This window comes from Ceratotherium simum, chromosome 6 (genome assembly GCF_057802395.1).
Source record: "Ceratotherium simum simum isolate JZ-2026a chromosome 6, ASM5780239v1, whole genome shotgun sequence".
Lineage (NCBI taxonomy): Eukaryota > Metazoa > Chordata > Mammalia > Perissodactyla > Rhinocerotidae > Ceratotherium > Ceratotherium simum.
In genome coordinates this window covers 64001164-64022879 of record NC_141905.1, presented here as the reverse complement: position 1 = coordinate 64022879, position 21716 = coordinate 64001164, and the positions used below count along the sequence as shown (strand labels likewise).

Below are 21716 nucleotides of genomic sequence, written 5' to 3'. Positions count from 1 at the left end.
TTATTACAATACACTACGGTTATTATAAGGGAACATGAAGAAAAATATGTACGAAGTGCTCCTGGCCATTATTAACCTGGTAACACAATCACTGGAAACTTCTTCATGATGGTCTTGATTCCCAGAAAATTTTAAAATGTGCCCTAGCAGTGCATGAGGTCAATGTAATCTTCAGTTATGAGAGCCGAGTTTTGTGGAGAGTTATTTCAGGAAATTCCTGAAGTAAAACTTTGCCATGGACTCCACCCAATTCATACTCAGCCTGTACAGACTTGCTAGGGAGGTGCTGCTAAAACAATATATAGAGTTTTCTTTGACCTCATGTCTTCAAATAAGAAGTTCTCTGTTAAAGCTGTACATCTGAAACTTATACAACAAAAAAATTTTTTTAATTAAAAAAAATTCTTTGTTCTTCTATACAAAAGCTGAATAGAGAGAAACAATGGAAAGGAAATGGTTCAATTTACTAGTATTGAAGTCTTGTGCCTTGTTCGAGCATCTGGGCTGACAACTCTCAATGTGTGGCACATTTGTGGAGATCAGGGGCCAAAAAGACCTAGCATATTTTCTAGACCATCCTCCATGACCAAGTACACAACTGCTTCTGATAATTCATCTCCTTATACTGTATTCTCCTCAATGTAGTTTTAAAATATTCCCATTACATATACAGCTATGTTTGTCCAATGAGTTCCGTAATCTAGTTCATTCATTTATTCATCACAAAATTTTGATATAGTAATTAACAAAACATACATGGTCTCTGACCTCATGGAGCTTATAGTCCAGTTGGGAAAGTAGATGTTAATCAAACAAGTATACCAAAAAATATTCTCATATATGGGTAAGAGTCATGAAGAAAAATAAAGGTGCTGTGAAAGAGAATAGAGGCTACTAGGAATTCTAATTTAGAATGGAGGGATTAGGGAATGCCAGTCTGGGGTAGTGAGTGGTGCTAGCTTGGACTAGGGAAGTGGTAGAGGGAAGTCTAAATATTTGTAATATCTTTGGGTGGCTAAATTGGTAGGATTTGATGATTCATAGATATGAGATGGAGGGACACTGTGGTCCAAGATGACTCCCAGGCCCAATCCTCAATATAAATATTTCCCTCATACTGTTAGAATGCTTTCTCCCATCTAGTTTTACAAAAACACCCACATTCATCCATGTATTGCATTCCTTGTGTAGGAGTTTGATCCTTAGACACAGATATTTCCTTTCCTGGCAAGGAAATCATCGGAATATTGACCACTTTTAACCCTGCTGCACTTGATGCCACTTGTCTTTTTTTTTTTCTTGTAGCCAGGATGATGCTAAATCCAGAGACACAAGGATCTCATGCCCCTACTACTATCTACAGTTATTCTATACTCTTCAAGGATTTTAAACTTACATTTAATTATTACATCACATTTACATGTACGTTAACATAGTACAAATTTCACAAGGACAAAAGGGTGCACAATGAAAAGTAGATCTCCTTTCACCTTGGTGCCCAATTGTCTACCTGCTCTCTCTAAAGTCAACCAGCATTATAAATTTCTTGAGTATCCTTCAAGAGATAATTTTTGCATATGCAAGCAAATATTTTGTAAATAAATGGAAGGGTACTGTGATGGTTCATTTTATGTGTCGTCTTGACTGGGCTAAGGATGCCCAGATAGCTGGTAAACATTATTTCTGCATGTGTCTGGAACGTGTTTCTGCATCAGTAGACTGAGTAAAGATGGCCCTCACCAATGCAGGTGGGTATCATCCAATCCTCTGAGGGACTCAATAGAACAGAAAGGCAGAAGAAAGGCCAATTCACTCCCTCTGCTTCAGCTGGGACATCCATCTTCTCCTGCCCTCAGACATTGGTGCTCCTGGTTCTTGAGCCTTCAGATTTGAAGTGGGACTTAACACCATCAGCCGCCAGATTCTCAGGCCTTTGGACTTGGATTTACACCATTGGCTCCCATGGTTCTCAGACCTTCAGACTCAGACTCAATCAGACCACTGGCTTTCCCCATTCTCCAGCTTGCAGACAGCAGGTAATGAGACTTCTTGGCCTCCATAATTCCATGAGCCAAATCCTGTAATCTTCTCCCATCTATCTATCTAATCTTTTGTCTATCTATCCATCTATGCAATTGGTTCTGTTTCTCTAGAGAACTCCAACTAATACAGATACTGTATGATCTGTTCTTCATCTTGCATTCTTCACTTAATATATCTGAAAGATCTTTTCATGTAGTCTTTTTAATGATGGCATACAATTTAAATTGATTTAGTTTAATTAATATAATTTATTCAATACAACTTTTATTGATGGACATTTATGTTGTTTCTAATTGCAGGCCATTACAAAGAATGCTACTGAAAATAATCTTTGCATACCTCATTTCACACATATGTAAGCTCCTCTATAGAAAATTCCTATAAGTAGAATGCAGAACCAAAAGGCTTGTACATTTGTAATTTTGATACCAATTGCCATAATTTTAAATGATACTCCAATTTACACTTCTACTTGCAGTATATTAGAGTTCCTGCTTTTCCACATCCTCACCCACACATTATGTCATCAAATTCTTTGGTCTTTGACAATCTGAGAATTGTACATATTACTGCATAATTCTAATTTGCATTTCTCTTAGAGCAAGATTAAATGTCTTCTCCTACAGATGTAACAGTCCTAAGATTTTACCTTTTCTTTGAACTTTGCACATTACTTTATGTGAAAGAAACTTTTCAAAATTAAAATGAATAAAAAGTGTTCTTCAATCAATTATGAGTAAATGGTTAAATCTAGTTGTACTGTCCTTTGAATATGAAGAAGCAAAGATCAATTTTAGATAAAGTCACTAACCAATTTGCAGAAGTTAAGCCTTGAAATGTCATTACTCATTACTAAAATAGTACTAAAATTGGTATATATTCTTTTTTTTTCCCCAAAAGGAACATGCATTCATCCATGCAACAACGTAGATGAATCTTAAATGCATATTGCTAAGTGAAAGAAGCCAAAATGATAAGGTTAAATTCTGGAAAAGGAAAAATTTACAAAGACGGAAAACAGGTCAGCCAGGGTTATTGCTAGGGGTTTGAGGAGAGAAAGGAGGGTTGGCTAGGTGAAGCACAGGAAATTTTTAAGGCCATGAAAATATTCTGTATGCTCCTATAGTGGTGGCTACATGACATTATTCATTTGCCAAAAACTATAGAACTTTACAGAGCAAGAGTAAATCGTAATATATGCAAAATTTAAAAATATCACCTAGGAGGGTGGGGGAACCCCAGGATGGGATACAGTCTGTGACAAAGAATCTAACTATATTACAAATATATCAATAACATAACCTCACTGAAGGGGATGGGGAAAAGAGGCGCTGACCTAACTAACTTTGCAAATGACTGGAAACTATAAAACTAAAGACAAAAGAAACAGTACCTAACACTATACTCTAATTGGTAAGGGTGTTTCTCAAAGGGTAAAAGTTAACAATTCTGAAACTGCTGTATGTGTATGCTAGGATTGCACAAATAAGTAAATGGCTGGGGGATAGTGGGAGCCAGGTTTCTCACTGTCATTGAGAGAGGTTACAAATAAGCAAAGAGAGGAGGCTAGAATGAGCTGTGTTGTTCTGGATTAGAAGGGAAGACTTTAGTATGAACTCATGTTTATCTCAATATAGATAATAATGTATATCTATCCATATATATAGATTATATAATCTATAATCATCTATATCTGCATATCTAGGTATGTGTGTATATACAGGTTAGTATAGATACATATATTTCTTAGCCCTATCTGCTGAGAGGGCATGGAAACAACAACACCCCAGTAGCAACAAGCACATCCAGTGCCCAGATCTTGGTTTCTAATATCATTCTCCAATAAAAGGAACCAGAGCTCTTTGGAGAATTGACTGATTCTAGGACTGGGTCAGGGAATATGCAAAGTGAACCTGGAGCACCTTGTAGTGCCAGAAAGTAAGGGAGTACTCAAAAATTAAACTATGGAGGTATAACATAAGGACACAGGAGCCAATTAAAAGAGTTCCCAATAGTCAAAGCTGGAAAAACTTGGGTAAAATAAAAAGTATTGGATTATACTCCAAAGTATAAAATAATATAGACTCATGAGTCTATACTAACATAAATAAATAATTGAATAAATAAATAAATGCGTGAGACGAGACAAATATCCCCATACAAAAGAATTTTAAATAATTTACGTAGTTTATCCTCCCTCTAGGAGGTGGAGCATAACTCTCTTCTCCCTAAAGGTGAGCTACACTTAGTGAGTTGCTTCCAAAAAGCACAGTATGGAAAGGATGAAGAAAGTAACTTTATAATGAAGAAAGCTGGCAAACACTACCTCAGCCAAGTGAGCAACTTTAACATCATCAGTGATAAATCATGTTGATAGCATGTGCCTTTGATAACGATGTGTTGAGAATGGCACTTGATTTCTGTGGTCTTCGAAAAAACCCATAACACCAGGATAACCATGAGAAAAACATCAGATGAACCAAATTGAGAGACATTCTACAAAATACCTGACTAGTCCTCCTCAAAACTGTCCAAGTCATCAAAAACAAGGAAAGTCTGAGAAACTGTTACACCCCAGAGGAGCCTAAGGAGACATGACAAGTAAATGTAATCTGATATCCTGGATGGGATCCTGGAACAGAAGAAGGATATCACGGAAAAACTAAGCAAATCTGAATATGGAGTACAGTTAATAAAAAGTATTAATATTATTTCATTAGTTGTGACAAATATACCATACAATTATTGTATTAACCATAAGATGGTTAACTATAAGATAAATTAACCATAAGATGTTAATAATGGGGAAAACTGGGTGCAAAGGTATGTGCAAATACTTTGTACTATCTTTGCAATTTTTTTTGTAAATCTAACACTATTTTAAAGTAAAGAGTTTATTTACAATGTGACTGCAATAAAATAAAGTTAAATTTAAAAAAAGAAAACAATGGACTACACAGCAAAAAAACAAGAGTTCATTTAAATATAAAAAAATAAGATTGACAGATGGACAGAGAAATGGATAGATAGGTCACTGTGTGATAAAGCAATTATAGTAAAATATTACTGGTAAAATCTAGGTGCTGGGCATACAAGTGTTCACTAAAATTTCCTCAACTTTGCAGTATGTTTGGAAAAATTCATAACAAAATGTTGAGGAGAAGTACATTCATGTAATTAAAAGTAATCTTAATTCTTTCCTTTTTTGCACTGTAATCTTTCCTTCTATTTTCCTTTCTTATTTATTTACCAGCATGATTATACATACAAAGTTCAAAAAAATAAAATTTTCACTGTTGCATTTCTCTTCTGGCCATTATTGCTATTCGTTTTATTTCATGATTACTACTGAAAATAATTTTATCATATGTAAGTATGTTTAAAAATTATCCCCTATCTATAAACCTCCAGTTATAAAATAAATAATTGGTGGGGATGTAATGTACAGCATGGTGACTATAGTTAATAATACTGTAACGTATATTTGAAAGTTGCTAAGAGAGTAGATCTTAAAATTTCTCATCACAAGAAAAAAAAATTGTAACTGTGTGGCGACAGACGTTAACTAGACTTATTGTGGTGATCGTTTTGCAATATATATAAATATGGAATCATTATGTCGTACACCTGAAACTAATATAACATTATATGTCACTAATACGTCAATTAAAAAAAAGTTATCCACTCTGAGTAGCAAATCACTAGATATGCCACTGCTGAGTACAACTGGGTTACCCAGGCAGTCCCCCAGCTTAGCTCCTGTCCTGGGGCAAGTCTGTGATGGAGGGAGGTCACGGCGTGAAGGCAGTCTGGCTGGGCTCTCTGCGGGGCAGTGAGAGACCAAAGGGCAGCAGCTGCAGCGGCAGCATGGGGGCTGGAAGCCTTGGTAGTGGCTTCCCTGCTCTTGAGGCAGCAAGGGCATCTGTGGGAGAAATCAGGCACTTTTGGCCCAGGCATTGATTGCCTTGGCCGCAGACAGAATCCCAGGGAGCTGGAGCAGAGCCAGAGGAGGGAAATTGTGATGCCACCTGGTAACTGGAGGAAGAGCCAGAGAAATACGATTTTATGTCGGGATCCTAATTTTATCCCCTTTCTAGGCTAGTCAGGAAACACGGGTTAAAGCTTCAGCACCACATTTATATTTTCCATGCAAACTGTTCAAGAACATTTGTGACAAACATTCATATTTTGCTGCCTGTTGTAATTCATTTGGCTCATTTTTAACAACTCCTCCCCACCTTCCTAATTTGTATAATGATGAATTAGATGTGCAACCCAGTTGTCAGCGGGGGCCTCCCTTCCCATTCCATCTTTGGCTCAATTTCCCTGGTTTTCTGAAAATTTCTAGGGTACTTAGGTTCTCCACTGTCTGGGGCTTTAAACTTCCGTATTAGAGTCTCTGTTTTGTAGCACAGGAATCTAGAGGTGATATTCTGCCGCCTCTCGCAACCATGCACACAGGGCGGAAGGTACCTCTTCACCTAAGATTTTAGGGGAGTGATGGAGAGAGAGTTTAGGTGACAATGCAAACGACTTCAAATGCACAGGTCTGTTGGCTGGAAAGGCCCAAGAGGTAGGGCTGCTGTCACCACATCCTGGACTTGCTTCAAAGCCCCAGTCAAAGCTAGAAGTCTTCTCAGTTACCAGGAAAAGGGCCAAAGTGGTACGTTTCAGTCAAGGACAGACCGCATATACATTGGTGGTCCCATAGGACTATAACGGAACTGAAAAATTCCTAATAGCCTAGTGACGTCATAGCCATCATAATATCATGGCACAATGCATTACTCACTTTTTTGTGGTGATGCTGGTATAAACAAACCTACTGCTTCATCCCAATATCAAAGTGGTGTTTCTCCCTCCAAATACCACCTCTTTGATCCAACGAATGGATCAAGGAGTTATAGTAGCTTTTAAGGCCTACTACCTAAGGAGGACATTTGCCCAGGCTATTGTTGCAACTGAGGAAGACATTGATGTAATTCTGGAAGGATCACAACATCTGACTGCATCAAGAACCTTGCTTGGGCTTGGGGTGATGTCACCAAGGAGTGTTATGAATGGCATTTGGAAGAAGACGGTTAAGAGGTTCATCCATGATTTCAAAGGATTTTCCAAGGATGAGGAGGTTGCTAAAATCAATAAGGCTGTGGTTGAGATGGCAAACAACTTCAACCTGGGTGTGGATGAGGATGACATTGAGGAGCTCCTAGAGGTACTTCCTGAGATATTGACTAATGAGGAGTTATTGGAACTGGAACAAGAATGCATAGCTGAAAAAGAGATAAGAGAAAAGGAAACTGCAAGAGAAGAAAATGAAGAACCCCAAAGAAAATTCACAGTGAAGGGTTTAGCAGAAGCTTTGCAGACCTCAACAAGCTCCTTAAAGATTTGAAAACATGGAGCCCAACCCTGAAAAGTTTTCATTAATAGAAAGGAATGTTCATGGCACATTATCTGCTTACAAGCAAATCTATGAGGGAAAAAAGAAACAAACCAACCAAACCAGCATGGACATATTTCTGAAAAGAGTGACTCCTTAAGAAGAGCCTCATGCAGGTCCTTTAGGAAGTATTCCAGAAGAAGGCACTGTTATCACAGAAGATGACAGCTCCATGAGTGTTACTGCCCCTGAAGATCTTCCAGTGGGACAAGATGTGGAGGTGGAAGACAGCGATACTGATGATCCTGATCTTGTGTAGGCCTAGGCTAATGTGTGTGTTTGTGCCTTAGTTTTTAACAGAAAAGTTTAAAAAGTAAAAAAAAATTAAAAAATAGGAAAAGCTTATATAATAAAGATATAAAGAAAATATTTTTGTACAGCTGTTCAATGTGTTTGTGTTTTAAGCTGTGTTCTTACAAAAGAGTCAAAAAGTTTTAAAAAATTAAAAAATTTATAAGGTAAATTGGTTACAGTAAGCTAAGGTTAATTTATTATTAAAGAAAAAGATATTTTTAAAATAAATTTAGTGTAGCCTAAGTGTACAGTGTTTGTAAGTCCACAGCAAGGTACAGTAATGTCCTAGGCCTTCACATTCACTCACCACTCACTCACTGACTCACCCAGAGCAGCTTCTAGTCCTGCAAGCTCCATGTATGGTAAGTGCCCTGTACGGTGTACCATTTTTTATCTTTTATAGTGTATTTTTACTGTACCTTTTCCATGTTCAGATATGTTTAGATACACAAATACTTACCATTGTGTTACAATTGGTACAATTGTGTACAGTATTCAGTACGGTAACTTGCCATATAGGTTTGTAGCCTAAGAGCAATAGGCTATACCAGATAGCCCAGGTGTGTAGTAGGCTATACTATCTAGGTTTTGTGTAAGTACACTCTACATTGTTTGCACAACAACAAAATCACCTAATAACACATTTCTCAGAACACATCCCCATCCTTAAGCAACACATGACTGTATTTATGAGTGTGGAAAATGCTGCCTACAGAACCCTAAGAGCCTACCAGGCATTGTTCTTCCCTCTTAGTAGTGGAAGGTGTGAAATGCAACAATTCGTCCTTTACTTTGGAAGAGATACCCCAGTATAGCCCAGCCTTTACACCCCTAAAAATGTCACTGATGTAGCAGAGACCTGAATCTTTGTAGGGTTTAACTTCCACCCTCTGACACACGAGTGTCTTACCAAAGCCTTTGATGTACTGGCACTTCTTGCTCACCTACTGTGATTAAAATTATATCATTGATGTAACAGGTCAATTTGATGCAATGGGAGAATGCTATCTTGTCAATGGATTCTTCCTTACCCAACTTTACGTTCTCCGCGCTTGACTACATGTACTCAGGATCTGTGTACACTCTTCCAGCTTCTGCCAATACAGCTCCTTCAAGGAATAGCCTCTTTTCTCCCTTAGCAGGCCCACGGCTTATGTTGCGACTTAACTCTAGTTATCGTTTTGGGGATGAGGGGAGAAGGTGGCAGAGTGGGTTAAGATTCTTTGAGGGAAGGAGGTATGTTCATGCAAGACAAAAATCTCTGTATCAACTTCAAAAGTAGGGAATGCTCACATTTAACCAGGAGAGTGGGCCCCTTCTGCAGCCCAAAGGATTCGGAGGAAATGTGGGAGTCAAGATTTACAGGGACATTGACCCATATGTCCTCCTGTCATGTCTCGGGCTCTCATTCCTTCCTAAATAAGGGTGACTTTAACATAGCTAACTCACTAGGATTGAGAATTCTGCCTTCACTGGAGCTCTGCTACCTCATAATTTAAGTTGTGCGCCTCAACTTCAGGAGGTGTGGCCTCTTAAATTGGTGATTGATCACCCTCAGCCTTTCTTGTCTCTCTCCAATACGTTGATAGTGGCCAGTAAAAGCCATCCCATCCCATTGTCCTGAAGTTACTACTTTCCCTGAACCTCTGGATGCCCAGGATGCTGCACCCTCTAGAGCATTCGCTTACGCTGGCATCCCACTCCAGTTCACTACTGGTGAAAGTTTTGCAATTGCACTGCTACCTCATCAGGAACTCCATCTACCTCTAGTGAGGGGTTCTCATTACCAGCCAATCAGCAGATGATCCAGTCCCAAAATCTTATTTCGGAATCTGTTTCCTAGGACCACCCCACTTCTGTATCAGCTATTGGAGGGCAGATTCCCCCAGACTCTCAGGCTTTGAGATTTGCCTATAGGGGTACATAAGGGAGTGCTTTCAGGAGCTGCCCCCATGAGGGAGTGACGGAAGCAGGATTGGGTAGAGGGAGAAGGTGAATTGAGGGCAGTTGTACCAGAGGCCTCAGCTGTCCCCACAGGGAGCTCTGGAGCTGGGATGGCTAATCAGAGATGTCCTGAATTAAGGATTGGGGCAGCATCAATGGGTTACTGCTCCTGGGGACAGGGCATAATTCAGTTCCCTGAGGAGGGTCTCAACTGTGAGCTGACACTACCAGCAGCTGTTGAAGAGTGCCTTGGACCTGAAGTGGGGATCTGGGCAGCCTACTATGTCATCTACTACAGGTAGGATGACCAGGGCGGCAACCAGGTGTGAAGGATAGCACAGGACATGGGAATATCAGTGCTGAAACTGGAACAGTCCCAAGCAAACCAGAATATTTGGTTACCCTAGAAGCCCTGGCCCTAAAATACTAAAGGGAGCTGCAAATTTTCTCCATAACAACGAATGTGTATTAGTAGGATATATATCAGTAATTAAGATGCTGGGCTATTGGATGAATATTCAAGGAGTAGCTTAACTACAAAAGGCTAGTAGAGTATTCGTAACAGTATTTGACTTGTAAACTTCAGTGAGTGAGTCATAGAATAGGAATATTAACATCTCTTCAGTCAGGTCTCTGACATAAAATCAGAGTAGAAGTTGTTCAAATAAGACCACTACAAGGAAGCAGAAGATCATATCACAAAAACTTAAACATTGAATGCATCAGGTCGGCTAGCAACAGCACCAGAATCACCTGGAGATCTTATTGCAAATGCTGAATCCCACCAGCAGAAATACTGATTTTGCACCTCTAGGGTGGGGTAGGGGACCATAGGGAGCTGGCTTTTCAACAGGGTCCACAGGGGATTTTGATGCAAGTGACACCAGAACACACTCTAAAAGACACTGCACTGTTTGTACTATCCACTTTCTTTCAGCCCATTGATTAATCACCAATTATGTTTTTAAGTTTCTAGTAAGTCAGGCTGCTAGATAAAATACAGGACGCCCCGTTAAGTTTGCATTTCAGATAAATAATAAATAACTTTTTAGTATAAATACGTCCCATGGGAACATAAAATAATAATATAAAAATATAATATAATATTAATATAATGTTATACTAAAAGAGTATATATGAATAATATTGTCATAAACTGTATGATTAAATGAAACAATGAGAAATATTATAAGTAATATTATAATAAAATATTATATAAGTTATTAATAATGAGAAATTATTCCTTCTTTACCTGAAATTCAAATTTAACTGGGCATCCTGCATTTGTATTTGCTAAATCTACCAAGCTTGCTATCAAGAGAATTTTCAAAGTCACAAAAGTAGAAAGTATAGTAGAATAAACCCACGTGTAAGCATCCCTCTGCTTGGACAATTATCAACATTTTGCCCCCATTATTTTTTATGTAATTTTTGTGCCTACCATTCTGTTCCATGCTGTGGAAGATATAAAAAAAACTATGTCCTTAAGTAGCTTACTGTCAAGTTGGGGGTACATGATAAATATTCAAGAAATAAGTGACAAAGTATGCAATGCTGATTGTAAGCTCCACAGGAGTTCAGGGAAGAGAGCATCAGTGTTGACTGGAGTGGTCTTGGATGAAGTGAGCCCAGAGTTGAGACTGTGTTAGACCTGGTAAAATCTGTGTAAATAAGGAAGAGATGAGCAGGCTTTCTGGCTAGGGTAACCAGCATGACCAGGTCATGTTCACTTGGCTCTATAAAAGTCTCTCTCCATTTGAAAGCATTCACCCCCATGCTTCAGACTTTAATCATCAGGGCCCACAGCAGCTGTCACTTGTCGGTCTAATATACATCAGGCGCTACTGCAAATTACATCATCAGAACCGATTAGCTCTTGAAAGTGTCAGCACAATAGCTGTTCAATCTTCTCCGGGTGACTCGTTAATTAACCTCTGCAATATGCTGTCTTTGACATCATTCGGGAGTTCAATTTTTCCTTGATTTCGAGTAGCCCTGGGGAGAATTATAAATTGATAAGAGAAACAAAATTCTATGCAGTTGGCCAGCTTTATGCTAATGCTTATGAAATGTCATGGCTACTTGTGCCTATAGGCATACATGTCAAATAATTAAGAAAAATACCGGATGATGCTATATGTTATCTCTTGAATTACATTAACATTTAAAATTGTCTATTTTCTTATGCATGTGACAATCACACAAAATGTGGGGTCTTACACATTTAATAACTTTTCACTTTTTAACTTCTCTCAACTTTAAATGCAACTAATTCAAATACTAAGAATGAAAACTTGAAAAAAATATTTTACTGAAATATCATATAAATACAGATCGAGAAACACTAAATAACCAGAATCCTCAGAAGCCTCCTTCATGCTCCCTTCTGGAAATCACCACCCTAACCAAAGCGTAACCACTATCCTGACTTCTAACACCATAGAATAGTTTTGCCTGGTTTTGTACTTTTTATGTAAATAGAATCATACAGTATGTACTTTCTTTTGTATCTGGCTTCTTTGACTCAACATTACAGTTGTAAAATTCAAGAGATGTTAATTTTAAAATGACTTTTGTTATTAAATAAGTAACATACACCCAACATTTAAAAATTGGAAAACTCACCATTACTTCCAACTAGTTTTAAAATTGTACGTTATGTCCATACACAATTTATTTGATCAAGGCTATAAGCTTATAAAGATCCTGCATAAAAAGAAAGGTTCCGATTTCTTTTTGACATTTTTATTAATCCTTTTATCCTGGCCTATTATTATGACTATTAATCTTTTTTCTCCAAAACTTAATCTTTAGTCAGCTCCAAGTACCTTAAAAGCTTTGCAACATTGTTATAAGAATAGAAATATAAGAATAAGACACAGATAGTTTATTTTCCAGCTGGTATGCTCACTGGTAGCTGGTGGCCACTAGGAAAGTAGTTGTGTTGCCAGCTCTGCCCCTGTAGGATATCTGTCATCTGTCAGAGCAACCCTCTGGGACTTTCTCAGAAGAGTGAGTGTATTGAAGACTCGAGGTGAAGAACCAAAGTTTGATTGTTTCCACTCATCTCAGTATAAGCAAGAGTCCAATCCAAAATAGTCCACGCATCTCATAAACTACCCAATAAACACGGGATCCTCCACTCTCGACAAGACATCGTGTGGATTTCTGGCTTAAATAACCAAGCATAACGTAGTACACAAGTGACTGTCATATAAGTTTCATACCATAAACCACCACTGTGCCCAGCATTGCCCCGGAATACAGACATTTTTTTTCAATTTTTAAAATTGTGATAAAATATACATAACAAAATTGACCATCTTAATCATTTTTAAGGGTACAATTCAGTGGTATTAAGCATATTCATCTTGTTGTGCAACCATCACCACCATCCATCTCCAGAATTCTTTTCATCTTGCAAAACTGAAACTCTGAACCTATTATATATATTGGTTTGGTTGACGCCATAGGTTTAGATGAGGCTACTCAGAGAGAGTACATATGATCAGAAAGGAAGTGGGCAGGAGACTGAACCTTGGGGAATATCAACATGTAAGAGATTAACAAAAGAAGAGGAACTGAGAAGGAAGAAACAGAGAGGTAGAAAAGAAACAGAAAAGGATATCAGCAAGCCAAGGGAGGGTAGGGAAAGAATGAGATCAGATCAACACCAAATGCTAGAAAATCAGAAAAAAAGATGAAGAATGATAAGAAAAGAAAGTATCCATTGTATTCTAGAATTTGAATGTAATTGTTAACCTTAGGAGAGACGTTTCAGTGGAGCAGTGGGCCAGGGTGGAGTTAGTTGAAAGTCAAATTAAGGTGAGCCAAATTATGGTAGGTTGAACTAGAGATGTGTGGATAGGGAATGCATACGACTCTTCCAAGAAATTTAGCTTCGAAAGGAGAGGAAGAGGGCGAGAGGGCAATAGTTAGAGGGGCTGGGGTCTTCAGAGAAGCTGTCTTCTTAAAGTTGGAAGACATTTAAAGAGGGTAGAGGGGAGCCAGAGAGGGAGAGGGTAACATCACGGGATTGAGCAAGGCTTCGAGGAGGCAGGAGGAGAAATGCTATAGGCAGGGCCCACAGCAACAGGCCGGGCAATATATTCTTACTCTAGTTTCTTCACCATCTACTAGTGAATAGCCCTAAGACACAATTTTTAGGATACATTCAGAACATGGGGTAGAGAATTTTTCTTACATATTTTTCTATTCTCTACCATTGTATGTTACATGTGGCAGGTATCTCTGCAATTTTTTAAATTCATTAAATCATTCCTCTAGTCAATAATCAACAACACTCTATTATTTACAGGGAATAGTAGTAGAAACTAATTTAAGCCCTTCAGAATCTAGCTAAAATCCTGGTCTCCAGCCTGTTTTCTCCAGCCTGCAGCTGCCCTCTCCAACCAGGCTGCTGTGTTGGCTTGCCCACAAATGTCTCACTCACCCTGTTGCCTTTGCCCTGCTCCCACCCCATCGCAATAGTATCCCCCTCTTTACATGTAGGGAGACTGAGAATAAAACCCCAGCCTATCATGGCCTACAAGGTCCTTTGGGATCTGCCTTGTGCTTATCTCTCCAATTGTGACATGTAACCACTCTCCCCCACGCTCACTTCTCTTTCTCCAACAGGGAAGTGCTTTCCTGCCTCCAGATATTCGACAATCGCCCTGACAACGCTGCCTGGAATGCTCTTTGCTCAGCACTTTTCCTGGTTCACTCCTTCTCATCCTTCAGGTCTCAGCCCAAATGTCACTTCCTCTCATCCGATGAAAGTAGATCTATATAAAGTAGATCCCATATCCCATTATGAGTGATCATAATATACTTTTTATTTCCTTCAAAGCACTGAGGACAATCTGTACTTATTTTATTCATTTATTTGTTTATTGTCCTCCCTTTTCCCCTCCAACAGAATGGAAGCTCCGTGAGGGCTGTCCCCCATCTGTCTTGTCTCCTTCTTACCCCCAGTGTCTAGTACAGTGCTTGACAAGTGCTTTACAAATATATTTCATGAATGAATGAATGAACAGCTCCTCCACAGTCTCCAATTCCAGTTTAAATCCCACCTCCACAGTGAATAATAATAATAGCTTATATATACTGAATGCTTACCTTGTTCCAGGGATTATATCTGTTATCTGACTTAATGATCCCCCCACAATTTGCCTCCCATAACCCATACAATAGTTATTATTCAGGCGACACATTCTGTATTTAATCACAATTTGGTCTCTTGCTTTATTATTTACTATATTACAGGCATCAGTCTTTTTGCTCCAGTGAAATAAAAATTCTTAGGGCTCGCCCACAACACACAGAGAATGCTCAAAGTATGCTGAGTGACTGAAGACGGCCCCCCAGGGTTACAACATTAACATAATAAGAATGTTGACAGGGCCAGCCCTGTGGCTTGGTGGTTAAGTGCGCGCGCTGCGATGCTGGTGGCCCGGCTTCGGATCCCGGGTGCGCATCGAGGCACCACTTCTCCGTTCATCCTGAGGCCGAGTCCCACATACAGCAACTAGAAGGATGTGCAGCTACGACACACAACTATCCAATGGGGCTTTGGGGGGAAAACATAAAATAAATAAAATCTTTAAAAAAAAAAAAAAAAGAATGTTGACAAGTCATCCTTATCAACTTCAAATAGAAATTCTAACCCAACTTACAAGTGGACAAACTCCAGTCTACCTGTAAAGTGTCAAAACTGGCCAAGGCGGGATAGTTTGAGCTTTGAGATAGGAAATATGCAGTTTAATTCCTTCATTTTTTCAGAAGAATTTGCTAAAATCTTAACCTTCTAGGAAGGATTATCTAGTGTGTCAGAAAGCTTGCAAAACCAAGTTATTTCACATGGAGAAGCCATAAGAAAGGTTCCTAGCATGAAGTGTGGACTATTGGGTTTTGAAATATCTGCTTTGTAGTGTTGTGAAACCCCAAGCTGAAGAGCCCTCCAGTGTTCATGGTTTCAAGAGTCCCTTTGCACACCTCTAGGCAGTGGCTTTGGGAACCTGGAATCTGTCCTGATGGAGATGACAGGGAAGAAGATCCTCCCAAACTCCTCTAGATCTTTCTGGAGTGTGGAAATTCTGTTTCACATCTCACCTTAACGTTTCACTTGCCACCTACTCCCTCAAGTTTTGAGCTCAGATCAAAAGAAGCATCCCTAGGGCCAGCCCCATGGCGTAGCAGTTAGACGTCTGCGCATGCTTGGCTGCTGGTGGCCCGGGTTCGGATCCCGGGTGCGTACTGATGCACCGCTTGTCAGGCCATGCTGTGGCAGCCTCCCACATAAAGTGGAGGAAGATGGGCACGGATGTTAGCCCAGGGCCAGTCTTCCTCAGCAAAAAGGGGAGGATTGGCATGGATGTTAACTTAGGGCTGATCTTCCTCACACACACGCACACACAAAAGCAGCACCCCTACTCCAAGGATTCCACCCTTCATTGTAAAAGATGGCTTTGGGGCGGTCTGCTCTGCTCACCCCGCCTGGGTGTGGCCCTCCCCGAGGCTGGCAGTAAGCTTGGGGTTCCCAAGGGCCCTGGTTCCTAGCACTGTACCCCTGAGAGCCATGAGATTATTCCTGAAATTTTCTCAGGCTCTGAGTACACCCAATAGTGATTTTCTTCTTGGGTGCCACCCGGGAGCAGACGTGTGCAGCGAGGAAAATGTCGCCCAACCTGTCTCTTCCCATCTGACAGGTCAGCCGGAAGCTCTCATCCTACTGGGTGTCCTACTGGATGTTCTTCTTCGAAGAAAGCCTCCCCTACTAGAAAGGTGGTTTCTTTCAACTAAATTTGAAACTCCACAGACCCAACTGTTCATCGCAGTAGAATCTGGGTGATGCTGTACTTTACCAAGAACTCTATTTTTTAGCTTCTTCAGTGCCCACCGGTGTAATTAAATGGCATTCTTCTAATGACACACATTTTCCCTTCCAGCTGCTTGAAGTTCCTTCTCTGCTAAATAGTTTAGCAATTATCTCTTTGGTCACCATCTACCTCCCCCAGGAATGGCCTACCACAGTGACTTGTACGCCTCCTGCCATTTGACAGAGTTGCTGTAAAACAGGAAGAACTCTTGCTGTCTCGAGCAATGTCATGATGTAGCTTATTTATTTATGGGAGTGGAACGTGGCTATCTTATCTCACTTTCAATTAGGACTACTGGGGAAAAGCACTATCAAGGTGGTGATAATTTACCAAAATGCCAGTTTTTCAAAATTCTTAAATGTTCAACATTCCAGAGTGTAGACAGAGGACAAGAGACAAAATTTGTCATGATCTTGCAAGGAAGGCTGGTCTTGGGTAAAGACTAGACCTCACATTTACTCAAGGATTTAAATTCAGATACTGTCATTATCTCCAAGTGAGACTGTAGAGTCCCAACGTGTGTGTCTGTGTGTTAGTAGGTCATTTATCAGTGTAATAAACATTTAAAATATGTCACAACGTAATCCTGCTTTTGGTATTGCTTTACTTGTTCATTTAACACATCAGGAACAAACCAAAAAAAACCTGTCTGAACCAATCTCTTAGAGGTCCCACCACTAGCGGGGGCGGGGTGTGAAACAGTGACTTGGAAGGCGGGGTTTGGTCAGCAGGAATTTCAGGGCCAGCTCCCACGCCTCAGAGATTTAGGCTCACCCCCGCGAAGGCCGCAGAGTCCAGACAGCCACAGGGACCTCAGCCCTGCCTGAGCCAAACAGGATCCCCCGCCGGAGCCCCAAGCCGCACCCCGCCACCTGGAGGAGAGCAGACGGTGGAGCCGCGGCGGGCGCAGAATGGGGCGTGGCTGCGGGCGGGGTGGGCGGAGCCACAGCGAGGCGCGGGCGGGGTGGGGCGGAGCCGCAGGCGGCGGGAAGAAAAGGCCGGGGCGAGGACGCGAGGTTGGTCCAGCGCGAGGGGCGGTGTCCGGCCCCCACCAGAACTCCCGAGGCGACCCCGGCCAAGCGCTCCTGCGCCGGGCGGGGCCGGCGGCGCCTCCTTTAGCCCGTGGGCGCCGGCGGCCTCCGAGCGCCGGAGGGGCCGGGCCTGCGCGCTCCGGGAACCTGCGGGCCGCGTGTGCGGGCGCGGCGGGAGGGGCTCGGAGCTGGTTTTCGTTTCCGTTTTACTGCTCTCAGTCTCATCTCTAAAACCGGAAGGTGCAGGGGCAGAGCGACGGACAGACCCGCCCACTCTGTGCCGCACACGTCTATGGCCAGGAGGGCGCCTATTCCTCCCTGGAGCCCACCAATTAAAGCGGTTTCAGGATACTACCGTATGGACATATCTCCCCAGAGTGAAAAGTTGGTGTTTAACGTTTTCGAAGTTGGTACTTTTGGGGAAGGAGAAACCCTCCCGTGGGCCAGAGGAGGTTCCAGGGAGAGAGCCATAAGGAACTCATGGGTCCTCACTCGAGGAACACCTCTTTTCCGAAGCCCATGGCATGCAGTTTGACAAGCCCTGGGCCCATGGGTTTACCCCTCCCAGAGTTCTGGATGTCCGCCCGGGAACAGCTTTGGGGCCATGCCAATTTCACCCACTTTAACCTCCTTGCATCCTGATTTTGGTGTCTCCCATCTAGATCCTCGATTCAGTGATGCAAAGCCTTTCAGGGTTGGCTGGAAGCCACAGCCCAGCATCCCAATGCAGTCTGAATCCGGCTGGTGTGAAGAGGAGACCCCTTCCCTCTTGTGGGGTTTGGATCCTGTGTTTCTAGCCTTTGCAAAACTCTACATCAGGGATATCCTGGACTTGAAGGAGTCCTGCCAGGTGCCAGGTATGTGGCTTGTCAGCCTGGTGGGTGCCCTGTACTATCCTCCCTTCCCCAAAGCTGCAGAAATCTGGGGCATAGGGGTTTTCAGGAGAGCCTTCCCTGCTGCAAGCTTTGTAAATGACCTAGCCTGGACCCTCAAATGAGTTCATTTCTATGCAAGTTAAAAACAGTCTAAATCTTTTTTATTTTTATTTTGTTAATAGATGCTTGGGGGAGTAACCTTTCTACTGAGGAGTGTTTTTACCTGGGTTTGACGTCTTTCGTATTTAAAAATGCTCAGTTGTTTTTCTCTGGGCCTGCTCTTAGTGGGAAGCTCACTGGACCAGGCATCCCTAGGCCTTGCTTCCTTTCCTAACCGAGCCACTTACCTGGCCTGGGTATGTGACTCACCTGTAAAGCTTAGGTGTCTTCTTTGTAAGAATGGGGATTAACCATGCCTGATTTTCTTATGTGGTTTTGTTTTGTTTTGAATTCATCAGCATCAAAATACCGTAAATTCCCCAAGAGGAAGGACATTATCTGCCTTGTTCACCTGTGTAATCCCAGTGCTTAGAATAGTATCTGGCACGTAGTGGGCCTGCAAGAAATAGTCATTGGAGCAATAAAGCATTACAAATGTAAAGTTAAAGAAATGGCTTTTTTAATTAGAGTAGTGGTCACTAAAGACAGGCTCTTTGTACCTAAAAATATAGCAAATACAGTTAAATAATTCGTATAGCTGTGGATGGATCTTCACGTGTTTACCGTGCTATATGAGAAAGTTAGTTAAACTCCGTTTGCTATTTTGAATGAATAGCAAGCTATGATTCAGAAGTAGTCAAGAATGTCAAGTATGCACAGTTTCAATGAGATGACGTTTTGTGTGTTTCCAGTTCTGTGTACAAATGTATTTGGATGACCTTATGCTAAAGCCTTTTGTAGATTTTCCACCACACCTTTATTTGCTAATTATTGTTGGAAATGATCTGTTTTTTTCTTTGGAAGGCAGCCATCCTCCCCCACAGTTGTCTGTTTTCCACAATAGTCTGATATTCTTCATAGCTCATCTCCTCAAGAAGAAATTAATTCACACCAAATGCCAGCCTTGCTTACAGATCTTCTGTAGGTGCTCAAGGAGGTATCAGGGGCTTAACTCTTCCTATGGGTGAAGGACTGTAAGATGTATTAACAACAAACCAAGGAAAACTGGTCCAGCTGATCTTTGCTATATCACTGGTGATAATGTTTCTGATGTAGTTTTTAAAATGAAACCTCATGGTTGAAGCAGACATCAACCATAATTTCAGAGTGATCTTCTTTAGACTGTATTTTAGGGTTCTGAGGAGTGGGAAATGCCACTAGTCTAGGTTTTCATTTTTATGTTGTTTTGTTGTTGTGTTTGTTTGTTTGTCGTAAAGAAAAAAACTTTTATTTTGACTGCATAAAATTTAGAAATGTTTAAAAAGTAAAGAATATCTAAAAAAATAACAAAAGTTAACCAAAAAATGATAAAACTAGAAACAAATATATCATAAAGAATTTGGCTGGCCTTTGTCCTGGTTCCTGGGAAATCTTTGGATTTCTGGAATGATAGGAGTGTCTTTGTTATTCATGGTGGCCCCTAGAACCACAGTTGAGTATATGCTAATAGGTGCCTCCTGCTAGGCCCCTGGGTAGTTTCAGGATGGGGGCTGTCCGTGCCTGAACAACCAACCATGTGATTAGAGGGTTGGGTTTTGAGCCACTGACATCAGCCCCACCCCTTGGGAGAGGAGAGGGGCTGGAGATTGAGTTGTCACGTGGCCAGTGATTCAGTCAGTTGTGTCTGCATAATGAAACCCCAATAAAAACTCTAGACACTGAGGGTTGGGTGAGCTTTCCTGGTTGGTAATAATACATCAGTGTGTCAGGAGGGTGATGTGTCCTGAGGACATGGAAGCTTTCCCTTGGACTCTCAGACCTTGTCCTATGCATCTCTTCACTCAGCTAGTACTGATTTGTACCCTTTATTATAAAACTACAGTCGTAAGTATAGTACCTTCCTTAGTATTGTGTGTCATTCTAGCAAATTATCAAACCTGAGGGAGTTGTGGGAACCCCTGAATTTGTAGCCAGTTGGTTAGAAGTGTGGGTGGCTTGAGGACCTCCAAACTTGGGGCTGGTGATGGAAGTGAGGGCAGTCTTGTGGGAGACTGTGCCCTTAATCTGTGAAATTTGACCTTACTCTGGGTAGTTAGCGTCAGATTGACTGCCTTCCAAAATGGTTGCAAGATGTCAGCTCCCTAAATTAACCTGTGAATTTAGGGTTAAACAAATAAAAAAATATTATGAAGTTTGACTGTGGTGGTGGTGGTTTTTGGGTTTTTGTTTTATTTGGTTCGATTTGGTTATAGCTCATAGCATGCAGAAGTAGTCTTTATTATTCTAAATGTCTCTGTCCATCTCAGACTTTAATGATGGGATAAATAATAGTGAATCTTTTATTTAAATCACAATACAGTACTTATATTATCTAATTCTAGAGGGTACAATGAAGTGGAAATAATGTATTCATAAGAATTGTATTAAATGAATCTGTATTTTAAAAAATATTATCTGAGGCATTTTATTGCTATCAGACTTCAATAAGAGCAGTTGTAGCATCAATTAAATAACAACAGTTAGACCAAAAAGAGATAAAGCAAAAGTACTTTTAAAAGAGAGAAACCATAGGCAGATATCTTGCTGTGGTTATGACTGTTCATGGGGCAGCTGCTGGGAACACTGAATCAAACCCACCTGTGACCCTGGATCCCTGAGCCCTCCCAGCATGACCCTCCTCTCTCTTGGGGACCTGATGATTTGCGGGATCCCCTGATATGTCTGAGCCTCTGTGGGCTGCACGTGGATTAGCAGGAGCAAAACGATCACTTGGGAAAGGCTGAGACTTAAACTCAGTGTCAGCCAGTATCTGTTGTCGTGATTATTTTCTTTTCTTAGCTCATTGAGCTTTCTCTCAGTCCACAGAGCTGCCATCCAACTTTCTTGAGCTCTTTTCTCATAGAAGAAAATCTTATGTTGATAGAAGGAAGTGGTTCTCTCCATTTCTTTTTCTGTATCATCAGCCATCTTCTAGAGCTTGCACTTCTGATGTATAGTTGATGTTTCTATTCACTTTGGGAAGTTTCTTCTCTATTTCTAAGCAGTGTATTTCCTCCTCAGTCAATTTTCTCTGAGCGATTTTATTCAAACCATCTGTTATTTTCTT

General features: G+C 40.9%; 1 protein-coding gene across 4 annotated transcripts in view; it reads left to right on the top strand.

The window, feature by feature from the left end:
- The first annotated feature begins 17583 nt into the window (after window positions 1-17583).
- The window catches only part of STN1 (STN1 subunit of CST complex), a 47171-nt gene continuing 43038 nt past the window's right edge, over window positions 17584-21716 (top strand). For 2 of the 4 annotated variants that reach the window (XM_087432548.1, XM_087432550.1), the window contains exons 1-2: window positions 17881-18020; window positions 18299-18493. In XM_087432548.1, coding sequence (XP_087288674.1) covers window positions 18361-18493 — 133 coding nt within the window. In that variant the 5' untranslated portion in view covers window positions 17881-18020; window positions 18299-18360. Of the gene's footprint in view, window positions 17622-17753; window positions 18021-18298; window positions 18494-21716 lie in introns of those variants that run through there. The other 2 variants (XM_087432547.1, XM_087432552.1) reach the window with 2 other exon arrangements.